We start from the raw sequence: 15,957 nt of genomic DNA on the forward strand, positions 1-15,957 counted from the left end.
TCTTAAGGGCCAGCCAAGAGAGGACCCTGTGGCATATACTGCCAGTTCCCTCTCTGCAAACAACAATTCCCATGCCCATGGCTCAGGTAGTTCCCACCCATACCCCCCCTTCCTTTCTCAGGGCTAATCTCCCAGCTGCAAACTCAAGTCTGTTTCCTGATGCCCTTCTCTTCAAGGGGCAGGGAGACAACAGTGATTTCCCTTCTCTGTGTGGCCTCTTGGTCATTACTGGATCCTTCCTGTCCCGTCCTCGCAAGCTCTAGCTTCTGCTGTTTGAGGTCTTGAAAGAGTGAGCCATACACAGACTCCTTAGCACTCAGTGGCAGGCACAGCTCAAGTGGGGGAGGGCACAGCACATTACGAATATCACAGATGTTGAGTGTGGAGTAGGGATGGAAAATACCGATTCCCACACAGCTCCCGTTAGTGGGCCAGCTGCACTTGACTTTGGGCGAGGACTGCAGGCTCCACCATCTACAAACAAGGGAACATTAGTAGTATATTCCTCATAGGGTAGTTAAGAGCTACGTCGGGAAATATTTTTAAATGAACTTAGGATAGAAAGCAGACCAGTGAGCAGCTGGCCTGTGTTTCAGTTCCTGCCCCCAGGTTTCTGTTCGAACCCTTGCTTTGGCTTTCTTTGATGATGGCTATGCTGTTTATCACAGCAGCAGAAACAAAACTAGGATTCTTCCAATGCCCTAGAAGCACAGTTTACATTTACAGTTCTTTTTTTCTGAGACAACGAAACAATAGAGTGAAGGAATCAAGACCTGTTATGAGTTCCAAGGCCAAAGAAAGAACCAAGGCAAGAGGTCACAGAGATGTCCGCATGCTGTTCCTCTTCAGGAGCGGGCTTATGACTCTGCATTGTTGGCCATTTGACCCACATCCCTAACACTTCCTAAGAGAAAATGATCACTATGTGTAAACCCTAGAAATGTAGACAAACTAAACCCAACATTGTTTACATTCCTAGTGCTTGAGAGATGTAAGACACGTGCTGCCCAGGGAAGGGAGACACTCATGCTTGATTCTTCCTGGGATCATTATAGACAATTCAAAAATGTTTTTAATAAGACAAACTTAGAAAGACGCTAATGTTAATTCAGCATTATTCGGATGATATTAATATTATAAATTATTAAGTAGTCTTTATGTTATGATAAAGATGGTAACATTATAATGGCATTATGCTGATTATGTTCATGGTTAATTATACTGAGAATTTTATATCAGTTAACATTCTACTAGTCCTAATATAAAAATTAGTGAAATGTTATATGAATTCAACTGCAACATTTGTGAAAAAAAAAAGGAATTTATTTCTCAGGACTTTAGTGTAATAGAGACAAGAAGAAGAGCTCTCCCTTCACAGTCTATACTGCTTGTTAAAAATATACATGAGAGTATATTATACATCCAAAGTTTTCAGGGTTTTAGACCACTGTGGGTCAACCACAAGCGTTTCAATATAAAAGCAGGTGTTGAGCCTGGAGTGGTGACACAGGTCTTTAATCACAACACTTAGGAAACAGATTCAGGCAGATCTCTGTGAGTTCAGTGGCAGCCTGGTCTAGATAGTGAGTTTCAAGGATAGCCAAGGCTACACAGTGAGACCCTGTCTCTAAGAGATAAGAAAAAAACAGAAAGAACAGCAGGTGTTTTCTCTAATCCTCATTCATACTTAAGTGCAAGGCTACAATGGGTCAATTTTGATCCTTTTTCTTCTCTTTGAGACATCATTTGTGAGGGGAAAAGTCTAGAACATGGATTCATTTCCTCCGACTGTGTCTCAGGTCGCCTTGGAAAGTATACTGTCATCGTGACTCCCACACTTCATAAATTCTAGACCTACTTCACAGGAACACCACCTTACAGTCTACTAACAAGAAATAAAAGTCACACTTACCAGTACATAAAAACTAATTTATAAGTTATCTGTCATGTATATGGTTACAATCGTATCAAAAATAAACTCCTACAAAAGGAGGGAAATACTCCTAGTTACTTTGTGCTTGTGAATCAATAAATGTGTCTTAGAATTGCTGAAGATTCTTGGTATTTATTTTAATAAGTACTTTAAAAACATTGTACAAATGGATCATTAAGTGTGACTCAAGTAATTCCATCCTAATTCATAATTTAAATGTGAAATTTTAATTTAAAAATGCTTTATGCTTCATTTCAAAATAAATACAGTCCTCATAAAGTCTCAGTAAGAGTTCAGACATTTGGCTGGGTACACAAAACATAATATCTAAGACTCTAAGTCTTTTCCTAAGCATCACAATGTGGGCTAGGTACATCACACAAGGATAGGAACTCACTTAGCCCGCACAAGGCCTGGGATCTGACTCCTCACATGAGAGAAAAACCAAAATTTTATTTTATTTATGTATGTATTTATGTATTTATTTATTGGTTTTACGAGACAGGGTTTCTCTGTATTGTTTTGGAGGCTGTCGGACCAGCCTGGACTCGAACTCACAGAGATCCGCCTGCCTCTGCCTCCCGAGTGCTGGGATTAAAGGCGTGCGCCACCACCGCCTGGCAAAACCAAAATTTATAATGAAAAGCTTGCCATAGAACCACAACAGAGAGGAGTCAGCGCTGTGAGAACGAGAAACAGCACAAACTGTGTCCTGTTTCACAGCCCTGATACCTCCATGGGGGTGAGCGCCTGAAGTTCTTCCATGATATCAATCCAGACGAAGGAGATGGATGTTATTATTTACTGACAAACCGAAAGATAAAATGTGCCGACTTCAATAAGTAAACATTATACTATAGAGAAATTTTATCTTCTTGGCATTATCAACACAAAGCAACAAAAACAAAAACAGGCTTGGTATCTTTCATTTAAGCCCACTTAGGAGTCTATAGATTTTGTGATTTCCCAGGAATTCTCAAATTTGCCGAACCTTAATGGAAATATCTAGAGGGTAGGTGAATCAGAAACTCAGAGTTCTATAGATGATCTGAGGCTGGTAATTGGAAAGTGTATCTGAAAGTACGTCAATCGTAACCGTCCACCACCGTTACCTCAAGAAAGTCAAGTGCCGTGTCCACGTGCCATTACCTGATTGGGCGATTCTCTTTACTGTCGAAGAGTGAGAAGATGACCTCCAGCTCCTCTCCCAGGTTGGAACACATGAGGCTCTTCATCTGGACAAAGAGGTGGTGACTGCTGGCCTGCACTGGGGTGTCCTTCTTCCGATGCCGATGCTCCATCTGAGCGACACACCCCACCAGGAAAAACACGGTCAGAGGGACTGAAGAAAGGGACGCACAAAACTGTGCTGTGACAGGGACTGAGACAGCAAAATTTCTTCCCATGCTAGATTCATGCTAATCTAAATTTCAAATTTTCTTCCAGCATCTGTGCTAAGATGATCAAGGGCTCTTGCTTTAGGATTCCCTTTACATTTTAATGTTAAGATGATATCAACTCATGGCATAAATCCGGGAGGGAGGAAGTTCAAAGGGTTTCTGCTGATCCTAGTCGACTTGCAGGATGGGAACAAACCAGTCATCCTAGAGAGCAAACAAGAAAGTTGGCCTGGCCGGGGCAGTTTGTTGTTTCAGCTGCTTGAGAGGCAGAGGCAGGGAGATTTCAAGTTTAAGACCAACCTGCTTACAAAGTGAGCTCAAAGCCAGACTAAGTAACAGCCCCTGCCTCCTGCCTCCTCCTCTCTGTCTCTGTCTCTGTCTCTGTCTCTGTCTCTGTCTCTCTCTCTCTCTCTCTCTCTCTCTCTCTCTGTGTGTGTATGTATATACATATGCTAGGGATATTGCCCAGTCATAAAGCACTTGCTTAGCATAGCATATACAAGGCTTTAGGTTTAATAACCAAGAACAATAATAACAACAAAAAACCCAATAAAAACATTAAACAACCCCCGCAAACAAAGCCCTTCAGATTTCCGCTATAGATCATTTGACAAATGGAAGCTGAAGAATATTTCTACGACTTCTCCTTTCTCATACTTTAACATTATTTTTTAAATTACATTAAGCTGCAGAGCTTCGGTAGCTTCTGATTGAGGCCATGGCAAGTCTTATTGTATCACTAAAGCAAGAAAATGGTTCTAACTTAATATAGCGCTATGGAGAGAGCTATGAGAGATGGTCAAGAAGCCCATGAAGAAGCTAAAGTTAGGAGTGTTCCCTTCTCATCTTGTTGTCACTATAGATGGATGAGGTCAAACTTGTGATATAGGAACAGAGCCAAAAATACACAGAGGTTGAAGAACCAAAGAAATTACCTACAGGGCTACAGATGGGAAACCACGGGGACAAGCAATCAGTCAATAAATACCTGTTAGATATCTACTATGTGCCAAGCACTAGGAATGCAACTGTGAGTAAACACAGAAAGAGTTCATGCTTCATGGATACGGTACCCACTAGGAAGATCAGACAGACACCAGCAAAGCTGCTGTGTATGCACACAGAGACACACCCACCAATCCATACACAAAGACACACAGACACACAGACACACAGACACAGACACACACAGACACACACAGACACACACACACACACACACACACACACACTGTAGAAGGATGATGAATGGGGAAACACTGTATTGTCAGGAGAGTCCAAAACAGGAGTTAGATGTGAGCCTGGGAACTCCATAGACTCCTTGGAAAACTGTCCCAAACAAAGCGCCAGGGAAGGAGCAAGAATTCTAGCCTCTCTATTAGGACAGGACTTCCTGATTTGATTGTAGTGACAGTTCAGGTTGCTTGCTGTGGAGGCTGATAGGTAAATACTTCCAGAAAAACAAAAGACAAATAAAAAGAGATTGAGAATACCATGGCAATGCAAAAGTTTGCACAGGCTTCTAATTCTCTATTGCCATGTATACACTGGCCCAGCTGTCAACTGCTGCCAGTCTACTCTGCCCTTGGATCTCTACTTGAGAAGCAGTGATGTAGGAGAAGGGGCCCGGGAAAGAACCTGGAAATCCTGGGTGTTAACTGAATAGGAGGTGCTGAAGTGAGGAGTGTATGGTCACTTTCACATTGCAGACTGCCAGCTGTTACCACCTCTGAGATGCATGGTGAAGAGAGGACTCATTTTAGCATCAGCCATTTGAACTCCAGGGCCATGGGCAGCTGTTAGCGGTGAAGGCACACAGCTACATTTCTATATAAGCTACCTTTTAAGGCTGATAAATAGAGTTCAACAATTACGGACAAATGTCATTTTTACAATTTATAGTAGTAAGTGCAATTGCATATATAACATCATCAGAAAGTTTATGCACTTCTTTTATTCTGAACTATCTAAAAGCAAAAGGTCACAAGCAAGTAACCCACTAAAAAGACCATTACTCAACTCATACTCATCAGCCACATAGGACATCTCTCTGTAAAAGTGAAGCTACACACACACACACACACACACACACACACACACACACACACACGTGCTCACAGAGACACACACACAATACAATAGAAAGTGGACCTCATCAGCCATAATGATTAGAAAAAAATTAACTACAGAGGGCAGGGGAAGTAAAATTTTTCCCCATTTTTCTGTGAGCCTTGCTCTATTTTGTGCCTTCAAGATTCTTTTCACTGTGGCAAAAGATGCATCACATGCTCGGAAAACTAAATCTCTTTAATCCAAAAGGAAGTCTAGACTTGCTACTCACTTGCTGAGTTATTTAAAGACCCCCACATATGCACAGTCAAAAGTAGCACAAGCTACTCCAAAGGAATAAATGGCTACCAAAGGCCAGCGTGGGAGCCACAGATACGCATGTCCCCTGAAAAGAACTGACTCCCAGGAGGTGTCTGCTCTTCATCTCGCAAGGTACAAAGTTTCCAGCATCAGTCATGGAGTTCAATATGAACCAACAGGGAAAAAAAATCAGCTCGCTTACTCATGCAAATAATGCAATATACCTAGAGCAGGGGTTCTTAACCTTGACTGCACTTTAGAGCCACCTAGAGAGCTTTTAGAAAACACTTACGCCCAGGTCCTGTCCCAGAACAATTAAATGGGAATTTGTAGAGGGTGGGCTGTCTCAAGAGCTGTAGTTTTAAAGGCTCCCCAGGTGGCTATAATGGGCAATGAGGGCGGGGAATCATTGATGTAGATCATATGCAGAGAGATGCAAATCACAGCAGACTGAAAAATGTATTGTTGCATCTGACTAGTCATTAGCTGCTGTCCTGGAACCTACCTTGGGTGCTAAAAATAACATTCTGTGCTCCATGCCTGTGACACACACCCTTCTGTCTAAAACCCTTCAGCTTGTAGTCTCCCCTTACCCACCATTCCTCCAGATCTGGGATGGATTTGGAGTTGAAAGGGTTATGGTTGCCTGCTTATCTCTTGGTAGTTCACTACTTTTGAGGACTGATTGCTAAAAATATCTCAGTGTAAAGAACATCTCAGTAATAAATGAAGAGGAGGCACGCTAAAACTTCAGGACCTGTAACCTGGTGGTAACAGCACAGATGCTAACCCTTTGTGACATGATGTATGGCTGCAGCTGCCCCCCCCATGGCTGCGGCTGCCCCCAGCAGCTGTACTGCATGCATGTGCACCTTGTATTTTAGCTGCACTGTTTATTAGCAAAAACAAAAAAAAAACAAAAAAATAAAAATAAAAAAATAGATTCAGTGCAAAGGTTTTCTAACTCAAATTGATATTCCGCGTGCACTGAACTAATTACTGGATGAATGGGCTCTGCCCAGGTTTCTCAGTCTTGGAGGAAGCTAAAGTGGGCTTTGGAGGTGTTTAGCACCCCCTAAATGGACAGTCTATACTGCCATCCCTTGTTGCGACAACCAAATTCTGTCTTCAGCCAACGTCAAATGTACCTCTGGGGTGGGGAGGGCAAAACTTCCTTGAGAGCCAGTGTTTTCTATTTGGCAACCCTTGCCCTAGGCCACGAAGAACTGCAAACAAGAAAACAGGATCCTAAAACATAAAACGTCCCTATAAAGATGCTCTGTAGGCCCGGACAAGTAGAGATTCCAGCCAATTAGCTTTTCTTTATAGCAGAACTGAGGTGTGGCCTTTGGCAAGGCAACTTTTGTAGACAGAGATGTGTTAGGAAGGTAAGGTTCAGACTTTCCCAGCTCAGATGGGCATAGCTGGGTGAGAATGATCTGTGAACCGGGCTGGCAAAAACCAAAACCAGGACCTTTCTCCCCAAGGTACAGCATCAGTTTGGAAATTCTGTTTCAAGTGTGATAAAAAGGAAGGAAGGAGGGAGGAAAGGGAGGAGGGAGGGAGGGAGGAAGGGAGGGAGGGAAGGAAGGAAGGAAGGAAGGAAGGAAGGAAGGAAGGAAGGAAGGAAGGAAGGAAGGAAGGAAGGAAAGATGGATGGATTTTATTTTCTGGGAACATTCACCCCACAGCTCTTCATCCTAAATGACAATACACTGTCAACCCCCACGGCCCTTGATCTAAAATGATACTATTCTGGCGATCAAAAGCAAGGACTTGGTGGTGGAGCCCCCCAGCCCCGCTCCCTGACTCAGTCAAAGGCAGGCAGCTGCTGACAGACAGGTGGTGCAGAGAGAGAAGAGCATGTGACAGGATGCCTGATGGAGACAGGACACAATAGGAAGCTACCTTCCCTTTCTCCCTCCAATCCCCTTCCCAAACCTTTCAAAGAAAAGGCCTCACACAGCCTAGGCTGGCCTTGATTCCATGTAGCTATGTATAAGCTTGACCTTTCGCTCCTTCTGCCTCTGAGTCATGTGACATCACACCAATTTACAACATGCTGGGGATAGAACCCAGAGATGATGTACACATTAGCCAAGTACTCCGCTGGGTTCCATCCCTGGCACCCCTCCAACCACCTTTAACTGTTCCCTTAAGATATGTCTGATACTCTGTTTAAGTGCAGGGTAAGAGAGGCCTACAGTATGCAAGACTGAATGCCCAAAGTTCAGTGTATGATAAAGCGGCCCTCTGAGAAAAGCAGAAAGCAGTCCGTCCACAGTACAAAATACACATGCCCTGAATAAAAAGGTGATCAAGGGAGAGAGTGAAGGCCGATTCCTCATGGGTCGCATGTCCCAACAGGAAGCTGGTGGCTTTTCCCTACAGTTTTTCAGACATGCATGTATAATCATCAATTAAGAATCACCCATTACTCTCATGAAGGTACCTCTGATGAAAAACTACATCAAGAGCAGCAAAGCCTTTAAAATTGAGTCTCCTATGTCTTGAGTGCCTTCCTTTTAGGAACATCACAGCATGGTATAGTCATCACCGAGATGACAGTAAAGTTAGGTAAGGCAACATCCTTTGACAACCCTTCCTAAACTAGACCTTTTCCTCTAATTTGGGGTTGGAGAAAAGCTTACTTACTATCAAGAAATTCCCCACAGGCATTTAGAAGAACACACAAAATTCAGGGACAGAATTCACTGGAAGGGTCTAAGCCAAAAGATAGATTATCAGGCAACTAGGGAAAGAAAATGGTGTCATAGGTGCTCCTGTGGTAGGTAATGTGTTTAAAATGTTTTAGGATCGTCAATGGTCTCCACCACTTAGAAATGGGTAGGGGTCCAGATGTGAAAACAGAAGCTGAAGGTGACTTTTGGAGACCCCTTTTTGAAGTTCATACACAGGGAGGGGAGAGGAGAGCACCTTCGTGAACATTTTGTTATCCAGAAACATGGCAGGTGAAGAAGTGTGACCAGTAAGCCTTTCATTGGACACAGACAAGAGAAAAGAGGACTCGAGAAAGAACTTAAAAATCTGCGCTTACTTCCTAGAACTTTACTTCCTGCTAAGGGTTACGCGGAGAACTTCACAGTGATCCGAGCAAGAGAAAGAGCCTTGGTACTGTTGGGGCATGGTCACCTCATCTTGTAAATCTTTTTTTATTCTCTTCAAATTAAACCTGGAACATCCAGTTCTTAAAACATCTAGTATGAAGAATGCCATGGAAACCACAAAATTAGCAGTGAGGCAGGGAGCAAATGCCTGTGCACCTACCAGTCGGTACAGCTCAGTGATGCTGATGTCCTCGGGGTCCACCATGGCGTACTCCTTCCTAGGCACCAGGTCTAGTCCCAGTTGTCTAGAAAACAAATTTCAAACATTTGGGAGGCAAGTCACCTTTATGGAATGTATTAGGCATGGTTTCACTACAGAGATGTAATCAAACCTGATCAGTCACACTTTCCCTCCATTTGTGTCTGGCATGACTTGCATCTGCAGTCGGAATGGGCATAGCACAAGGTTGGGCAAAACTGGGAAACAGAATACGTCAGAGGCAAATCATGGAGGGATGTATTAGTGCTCTCGATGAAAATATTGGTAGCATGGTGTCAAGACTCTTCAACAACCCACAAACTGGCTGCAGAGAAGCCTTCTAAACTGGAATACACTAGAAACTAGAGTCTGCCTTACAAAAAGGAAGCAGTAAGAGAGAAGTCTGGCCTTTAGGGTCCGATCTATGCTACTCAGAGTTAATACGCCTCGTGTAAAGCCCCAGGAATTACACATGTTTTTCAGTCATGCCAAGTTCTGGGGTAAGGCTGCCAAGGCATGGGACAGAGGCAGCCCAGCTTAGGCCTGTCAGTGGTGGTGAAATGGTTTTCTGTCAGGTGTTATTGTCGCCAATATGTGGTTTCGGTTTAGGTTCTAGCAACTACCCAGGCTACTGATACGGTTCTCAGTTTAGGATGTCAAACTATGGACAGCAGAACATTAGTGTCACACTGTTCCCTGACAGTTTCCCCCCAGTGATATTGTTAGCATGCTCCTCCCTAGGTCAACCACTGGGTAACACTGATACCAGGGCCACAAAGTCCGCTTACCTCCTTCTGCATCCATAGTCTCTCCAGAGGGTTCCCCACTGCCTTCGTAACTCTCCCTGTCAACCTACTCCCCTCTTTTTCACACTCCTGTTTGCGTGCTTAGTTTGTTGAGGATAATTTACTCTGCGGCCTTCTCAAAGCATCACTCTCCAAGATGGAAACCTTCTGGCATTGCACCTCTAATTACAGAACGACAGCTTCCTTAACTTTTGTATTAAAAATAACAGAGACTCCTGAAATTCTATGCTTCAAAATCTCATTAAAGTTGCAGCATTAAAATGATTAATTCAGCATCTACTTCAAGCCAAGCACTGCCCAGCCACCCTGAAAAACGCTAGCTGTTAAAATGGGAAGACTGTCAGTTGACACTAAAATCCTTCCTTATTTTCTTAAGTGATGTTCAAATACTGAAACTGCAATCTATTCTTTTAGCTGAATTTTCAGATCATGATAAATACAGCTGTTTATTCTCAAACTAGTCACATCCTCCCATGCTATTCCACTCCAGGGACTCTAACAGGGTCAGTTCCCATTCTTTGTCCCCTCCCAGGAGTCACTGAACCAGGTCGTGAGGTATCATTTGACACCAGGTTTACCTCGCTGATGAAAGAACTATATTACAGGATACAAAACATACAATCACATAAGAATCTTAGCACCTGCCTTAGTCAAAGTTTCTTCTAAGAAGGGGTGCCTAAGCTCCATTTTCTCCCGGGAGAGGTGAGAGTGGAGGGTATTCATGTGACTGTCTCCTCTTGATGATGTATATCTGGCTGAACCTTTGTGTGGGCACCTGACATATGTGGAAAGAATCTGCAGCTGGCCAGCAGTCAGAGGGGTTGGCTTAGCATGCTCAACCCAAGCAGACCCAATAGCTTATCACCTAGTTGTCAAAGATATTCATTCTTTGTGACTCTGAACCTGAGAATTCAGACCCATCCATATAACAGTAGAAAGAAAAGCTCTGTGAAGGGTCACACATGTTTAGCACTACAAAAAATGAGCAAGATCAGACCCAGTCATGAGCTTGCAGCCCTTCCTGAATGTCTACTGACAGAAGTAGTAGTCAAGAGTTTCTATTTTCTGAGCAGCCCAAGTTATCAGTTGCTGCTAGCTCCTTGAAGTCATAGTTGTGAGAAAAACATCCTACCTGCTGTTATTCATTTTTTGTCAGTTAACAGGTACTGTCTGAGGGTGAACAAGCCACTGTTTGAGGTTTCTTAGCTCACAAAATAGGATCAGCAAGGCCTTACAAAGAAAATGGAAAACCAGGCAAGGCCTAGCAAAAACAGATGGAGCAAGACCATACAGGATACAGAAAGCCAGAGCTGGGAAGGAGGGGGCAAACTTTATATCAACCCAGCCATCAAAATTCTGTGACACCAGGAAGAAGGAAGAAGGTCTTCATCCTTCCATGTACTCTCAAGAAGACTTCAGAGGCTATCACGAACGCTATGGGTGACAGAAATCTATACCCCCACTTTCATTCTGCCTGGGGATTTCAGGAGAGAACTACCTTTTACTGATTCTGTTAGGGAACAAGATGGGCCATCTCCTACTTCATTTAAGTTCCCTAAATCCAGAGGACTCCTCTTCATGGCTCTTCTGCAGTCTTATATGCAAGGTGACCCTGAACACATTCTTAATTATGTTTGGTAAGAGATGTACATGCTGACAGACATTTTCCAGGACAATATGACCTAATTTAATAGGCAAAGAAATTATTCTAATTTGTTTTCCACTTAGCACTCTTTAATAAGGAAATGAATTTATCCTTAAAAGAATATGGCAAATGTACAATCCCTATGTTAATTATTCTTAAATAAATTTTCAATAGAATTTAAAGGAAATAGAATAAGAGTGTGAGAAAATTCATGGGTTTAAGAATAATTTAAATCATACCGTTAATTTTCATGCATTATTTTTTAGTAACGTACCATAAATTAGCCATAGAACTGCCCAGAAAACAAGCTAGAACTCATGTAAGCCAAAAACTTAGCCTCAGTACAGTCCTAATATAAAATTATTCCCCAGTTCCCCATTGTTCTGTTTCTCCTCAGCAAACTGAAAAAAGACAAGTTTGTTTGTTTGCTTGCCTGTTCAACATTTTGTTGGGATTTTTTTGATAATCTAACTCTATCCAACACCCTTATTAACAAGCTAGTCCTCATTTAAATGAGGACTGACATAGTGACCAATGACCAACTCTAACTAAGTAAAAAGTCAAGGGATTTAAAAAATAAGAATAAGGACTAGGTGAGCTGCGCGTGGTGGCACACACCTTTAATCCCAGCACTTGGGAGGCAGAGGGAGAAGGATCTCTGTTTGAGACCAGCCTGGTTCATGGAGTGAGTTCCAGAACAATGAGGTCTGCATAAAGAAACCTTCTCATGAAGAAAACAAGAAGGAGAAAGAGGAGGAGGAGGAGGAGCAGGAAAAAGAAGGAGGAGGAGGAGGAGGAGGAGGAGGAGGAGGAGGAGGAGGAGGAGGAGGAGGAGGAGGAGGAGGAGAGGAAGAAGAAGAAGAAGAAGAAGAAGAAGAAGAAGAAGAAGAAGAAGAGGAAGAGGAAGAGGAAGAAGAAGAAGAAAAAGAAGAAGAAGAGGAGGAGGAGGAAGAGGAAGAGGAAGAAGAGGAAGAGAAAGAGGAAGAAGAAGAAGATCAAACAAACAAAAGACCATGTGAACTCAAGCACGAAGGAGAAAGTCAACACCAAGGCTGCAAATCCAGCCCAGCAGGAGGCACAGCAGGTTTCCCATCCAATCCTGGGGATCTTAAAGAGCTTCTGTAATTCCAGTTCAGTTCTTTCATGTGACAGAGAAGGTTCCAGTCTTTAAAAAAGATCTGGGCAGGTGTGATGGCCCAGGGAGTAAAAGCACTTGCCATCAATCCTGAGGCCCTGGATTTACTCTCCAGGAGAGAACCCACTCCTACAAGTGGTCCTCTACTCGCCACACACACAAATAACAAACAAACATAGGAAAGAAATGGAAAAAGCAAAAAAAGAAATGTTACAAAGGATTCCCTAGTTCAGTGTTCTTCCTGCCATCACAACCTGTCCTCTTGCTTTTATTTCTCACAGGAATGAATCATGTAGCCATATTTAAATTTTTGTTGTCTGTAAACGGCTGAGTGGCTTATCATATTCGATAAGATATGACAAGTACTGTGGTGAGATGGAGGTTAAAATCTGGTAGGCAGCCTGTGTATTCCCTTAACATTCTGAAAGAAATCAAGGAGGCTTCTGAGAAAGCCCCTTCCTATAACTAGGGGGAACACCTTTTTACTTCCAGATGGGTTCATCCAGATTCAGAAAGAGGGAAATTACTCATGGCTTACTTCCTGGCGTTTCTTCTTTTTGTGTACTACGTTCATTCTCATTCTCCATACCCTCCCAACATTCTGTGCCAAGATCCACTAAAGCTCAAATAGTAAATAGGATCTTGATAATATTAAACAAGGTAAGGGTGTGGCCTTGCTGGATATTAAGAAATTATATCATTGCCTTAGTCTTTGTGCAAACTAGGAACACAGAAAAAGTTGGCTTACCTATTTCGTCACTCCTTTATTAATATTCATACTGAGTAGAGTATCAGCTTTGGTCAGAGTTTCTAGTAATTAGATTTACTACTTAAGTAGTTATCTGTCATTTTAAATAAGTCCCCCACATTTTTTATTTAACAGTAAATCGCAGTCCATGACAGCCTTTACCTGAGCTTTCCTAAGCAGCTCTTCGGAGTGGCTATATGCCTGCACAGGACTTAGCACAGCCGTGCACTTGTCTTAAGATATTCAGCAGAGGCTGGTAAGTTTCCCTTGCATCATACTGTCCATCTATGCCATGATACAGAGGAGGTATACAAATAAAAGAAAATACATGCGTCAAACCTAAATACCGTAGGATGAAAGGACACATTTTATCCAGAAGCTGTATATTTCTTGTGACCACCTGGCCACTGTCACACTATCAGGCATTGGAAAGCAAAAGATATCTTAGTGCTCACACCAGGCCCACTAGATGTGGTTTTTGGCTCCCATCATGGATGGTTCACGTGAAGCCTGAATGGGGAAACCCGTGTGTGATTCCTCCCAGTGGTATCAGCGTACCCCGGCTTCACGCCTGGCCCTTCAATGCTCCTTCCAGCAGCTGCAATCGCCAGGTACTCACTCATTCCCCCAGTCCAGTCGGGCAGTAATGTGGCGCTTTACGTCCTTCATCCTGTCGTGGGTGAGATGGCCGACCAGCACCTGCCTCCGCAGATCTAGGATCTCATTCATGATGTGCCACAGCCTGTGGAATAGGTCGCCTTCATTTCTCTGAGGAGCATGCAAACACAGATTCGGCAGTCAGCTCTCTTTCCGGAATGGAGGGAAACCCAAGCGGGCGGACGACCAAGGGCTTGCCATGGTGTAGACAGCTTCTCCACCGATACGTCTTCCCCACCTCCTTGTCCTCTGTGTATATTCATCCAACTCACACAACACTGCTCTCACGTCCACGCCAAATGAGACTTCTCACCTCCCTAACACAGACGCTATGCTCCTTCCCCAGGCTTGGCCGGGCCTCTGCCTGAGTACACAACCTAGCTTTCCTCTCCAAGAGCTTCCTTCTTAGCTCTGTCCAAGCTCTGTTATGCTTTCAGGTGCGGCCTGACCTCTACCCCTGTCAAGCAGTTTTCCCTGACTACTCGTGTTTTTGTCTCAAGTCTTGGCTGCACGCAACTAAAACCAATGACATGGAAAACATGGTCGCCCACTTGCATCCTGAAGGTTGGTCCTAATTTTTCATCAATAAAGTCATGAATTTGGACGCATAAGGATGCTTCAGAATCAAGCATTGATCGCCATTCACTGCCATTATCTGGTCATTACTCAAACTCATAAAAAAAATGGTTCTTTCTTGTTTACTTAAAAAGCTCACAAGGCGTCAGTGTACCTGTCTGTCAGTAATCCCCATGGTTTGGAGGAAGAAAGATGGGTGAGACCTCGGGTTCAAGAAAACCTTGATGATGATCTCAGTCGTCAGTGAAACTGCACAGTACTGCTTTCCCGAGGAGACACTTTATGTGTGACAAAGGCATGAGGTGAAGAACACTGCCCCAGGAGTTGGATGGTCTTCACCTGACTCCCACCTGCGTCATTGCTAGAGTAAAACACTAGCAATTCATCAATCTCTCTGGGTGTTCTCATCTGTAGAGTACTACAGCATCCACCATGGAGAGTTGCTGTGGAGACACAGGAGCTAGCATACAGAGTGTGGAGAAAAAGGCCCATCCCCGGGTACGTAACATGTTCCTAGTTCTATTATGATTCAGCATGGTTCACAATAAGCCCTCAAGAAACACTGTTTCTTTACTGAAAAATATACACCTTACCACAGAGATATTAGGAAAGTAACTACTCACACCTTTATTAGCCATAAGATATGCTTCTACTTTCTACAAAAATAATTAATAGTCTATTCTAGTAGTTCTCAACCTTCTTATTGCTGTGACTCTTTTAAATTCAGCTCCTCATGTTGTAGTGACCTCCAACCATAAAATGATTTCATTGTTTCTTCATAACCTACTGCAATTTTGCTACTGTGGCGAATCATGTGGTAAATGATATGCGGAGTATCCAACATGCAACCCCAAGAGGGTCATGACTCACAGGTTGAGAACCACTGGTGTATGTGACTACTGGTATGAATTTATAGAGGTTATTATGTACCAAAAGTTCTCTAGAGCTATAAGACATAAAAATGATCAAATTCTATGAGATAGGCAAAGATATATACGTATATATATACACATATATAAAATTTAAAATGTAGCAATGCATTTTCTGCTGTGTTAACGCTTGATACTCTAAGGATCCGGCATGTACTGCACAGGTCTGACAAACATGCTACAAGGACAGGAAGCTTTCTCCAGGAAACCAGTTCCAGATCCTCCAAGCCATAAATAATCTCCTTCTCCTCTCAACTCCTAACTCTATTGAGCCTGTTTCCATTACTGTCTTCTATTACTGCCTACTCTTTTCTAACGTTCTACACCCTCTTACAAGCCATTACAAGGGCACTGCAACACAATATTCTTGTAATTAACCACTCAGTGTCTGTTCACATCCACAGCAGCTGTGCCTGCGCTCCCAGAGGTGG

At 43.1% G+C, this 15,957-nt stretch overlaps 1 protein-coding gene across 1 annotated transcript in view; it reads right to left on the reverse strand.

Moving 5' to 3' along the window:
- Dock4 (dedicator of cytokinesis 4) overlaps positions 1 to 15,957 on the reverse strand; it is a 370,554-nt gene that overhangs the window by 183,815 nt on the left and 170,782 nt on the right. The window contains 3 exon segments of the mRNA XM_040743206.1: positions 3,083 to 3,234; positions 8,992 to 9,076; positions 13,984 to 14,132. Of these exon segments, the coding sequence (XP_040599140.1) occupies positions 3,083 to 3,234; positions 8,992 to 9,076; positions 13,984 to 14,132 (386 nt within the window).

This window comes from Mesocricetus auratus, unplaced genomic scaffold (genome assembly GCF_017639785.1).
Source record: "Mesocricetus auratus isolate SY011 unplaced genomic scaffold, BCM_Maur_2.0 Super-Scaffold_15014, whole genome shotgun sequence".
NCBI lineage: Eukaryota > Metazoa > Chordata > Mammalia > Rodentia > Cricetidae > Mesocricetus > Mesocricetus auratus.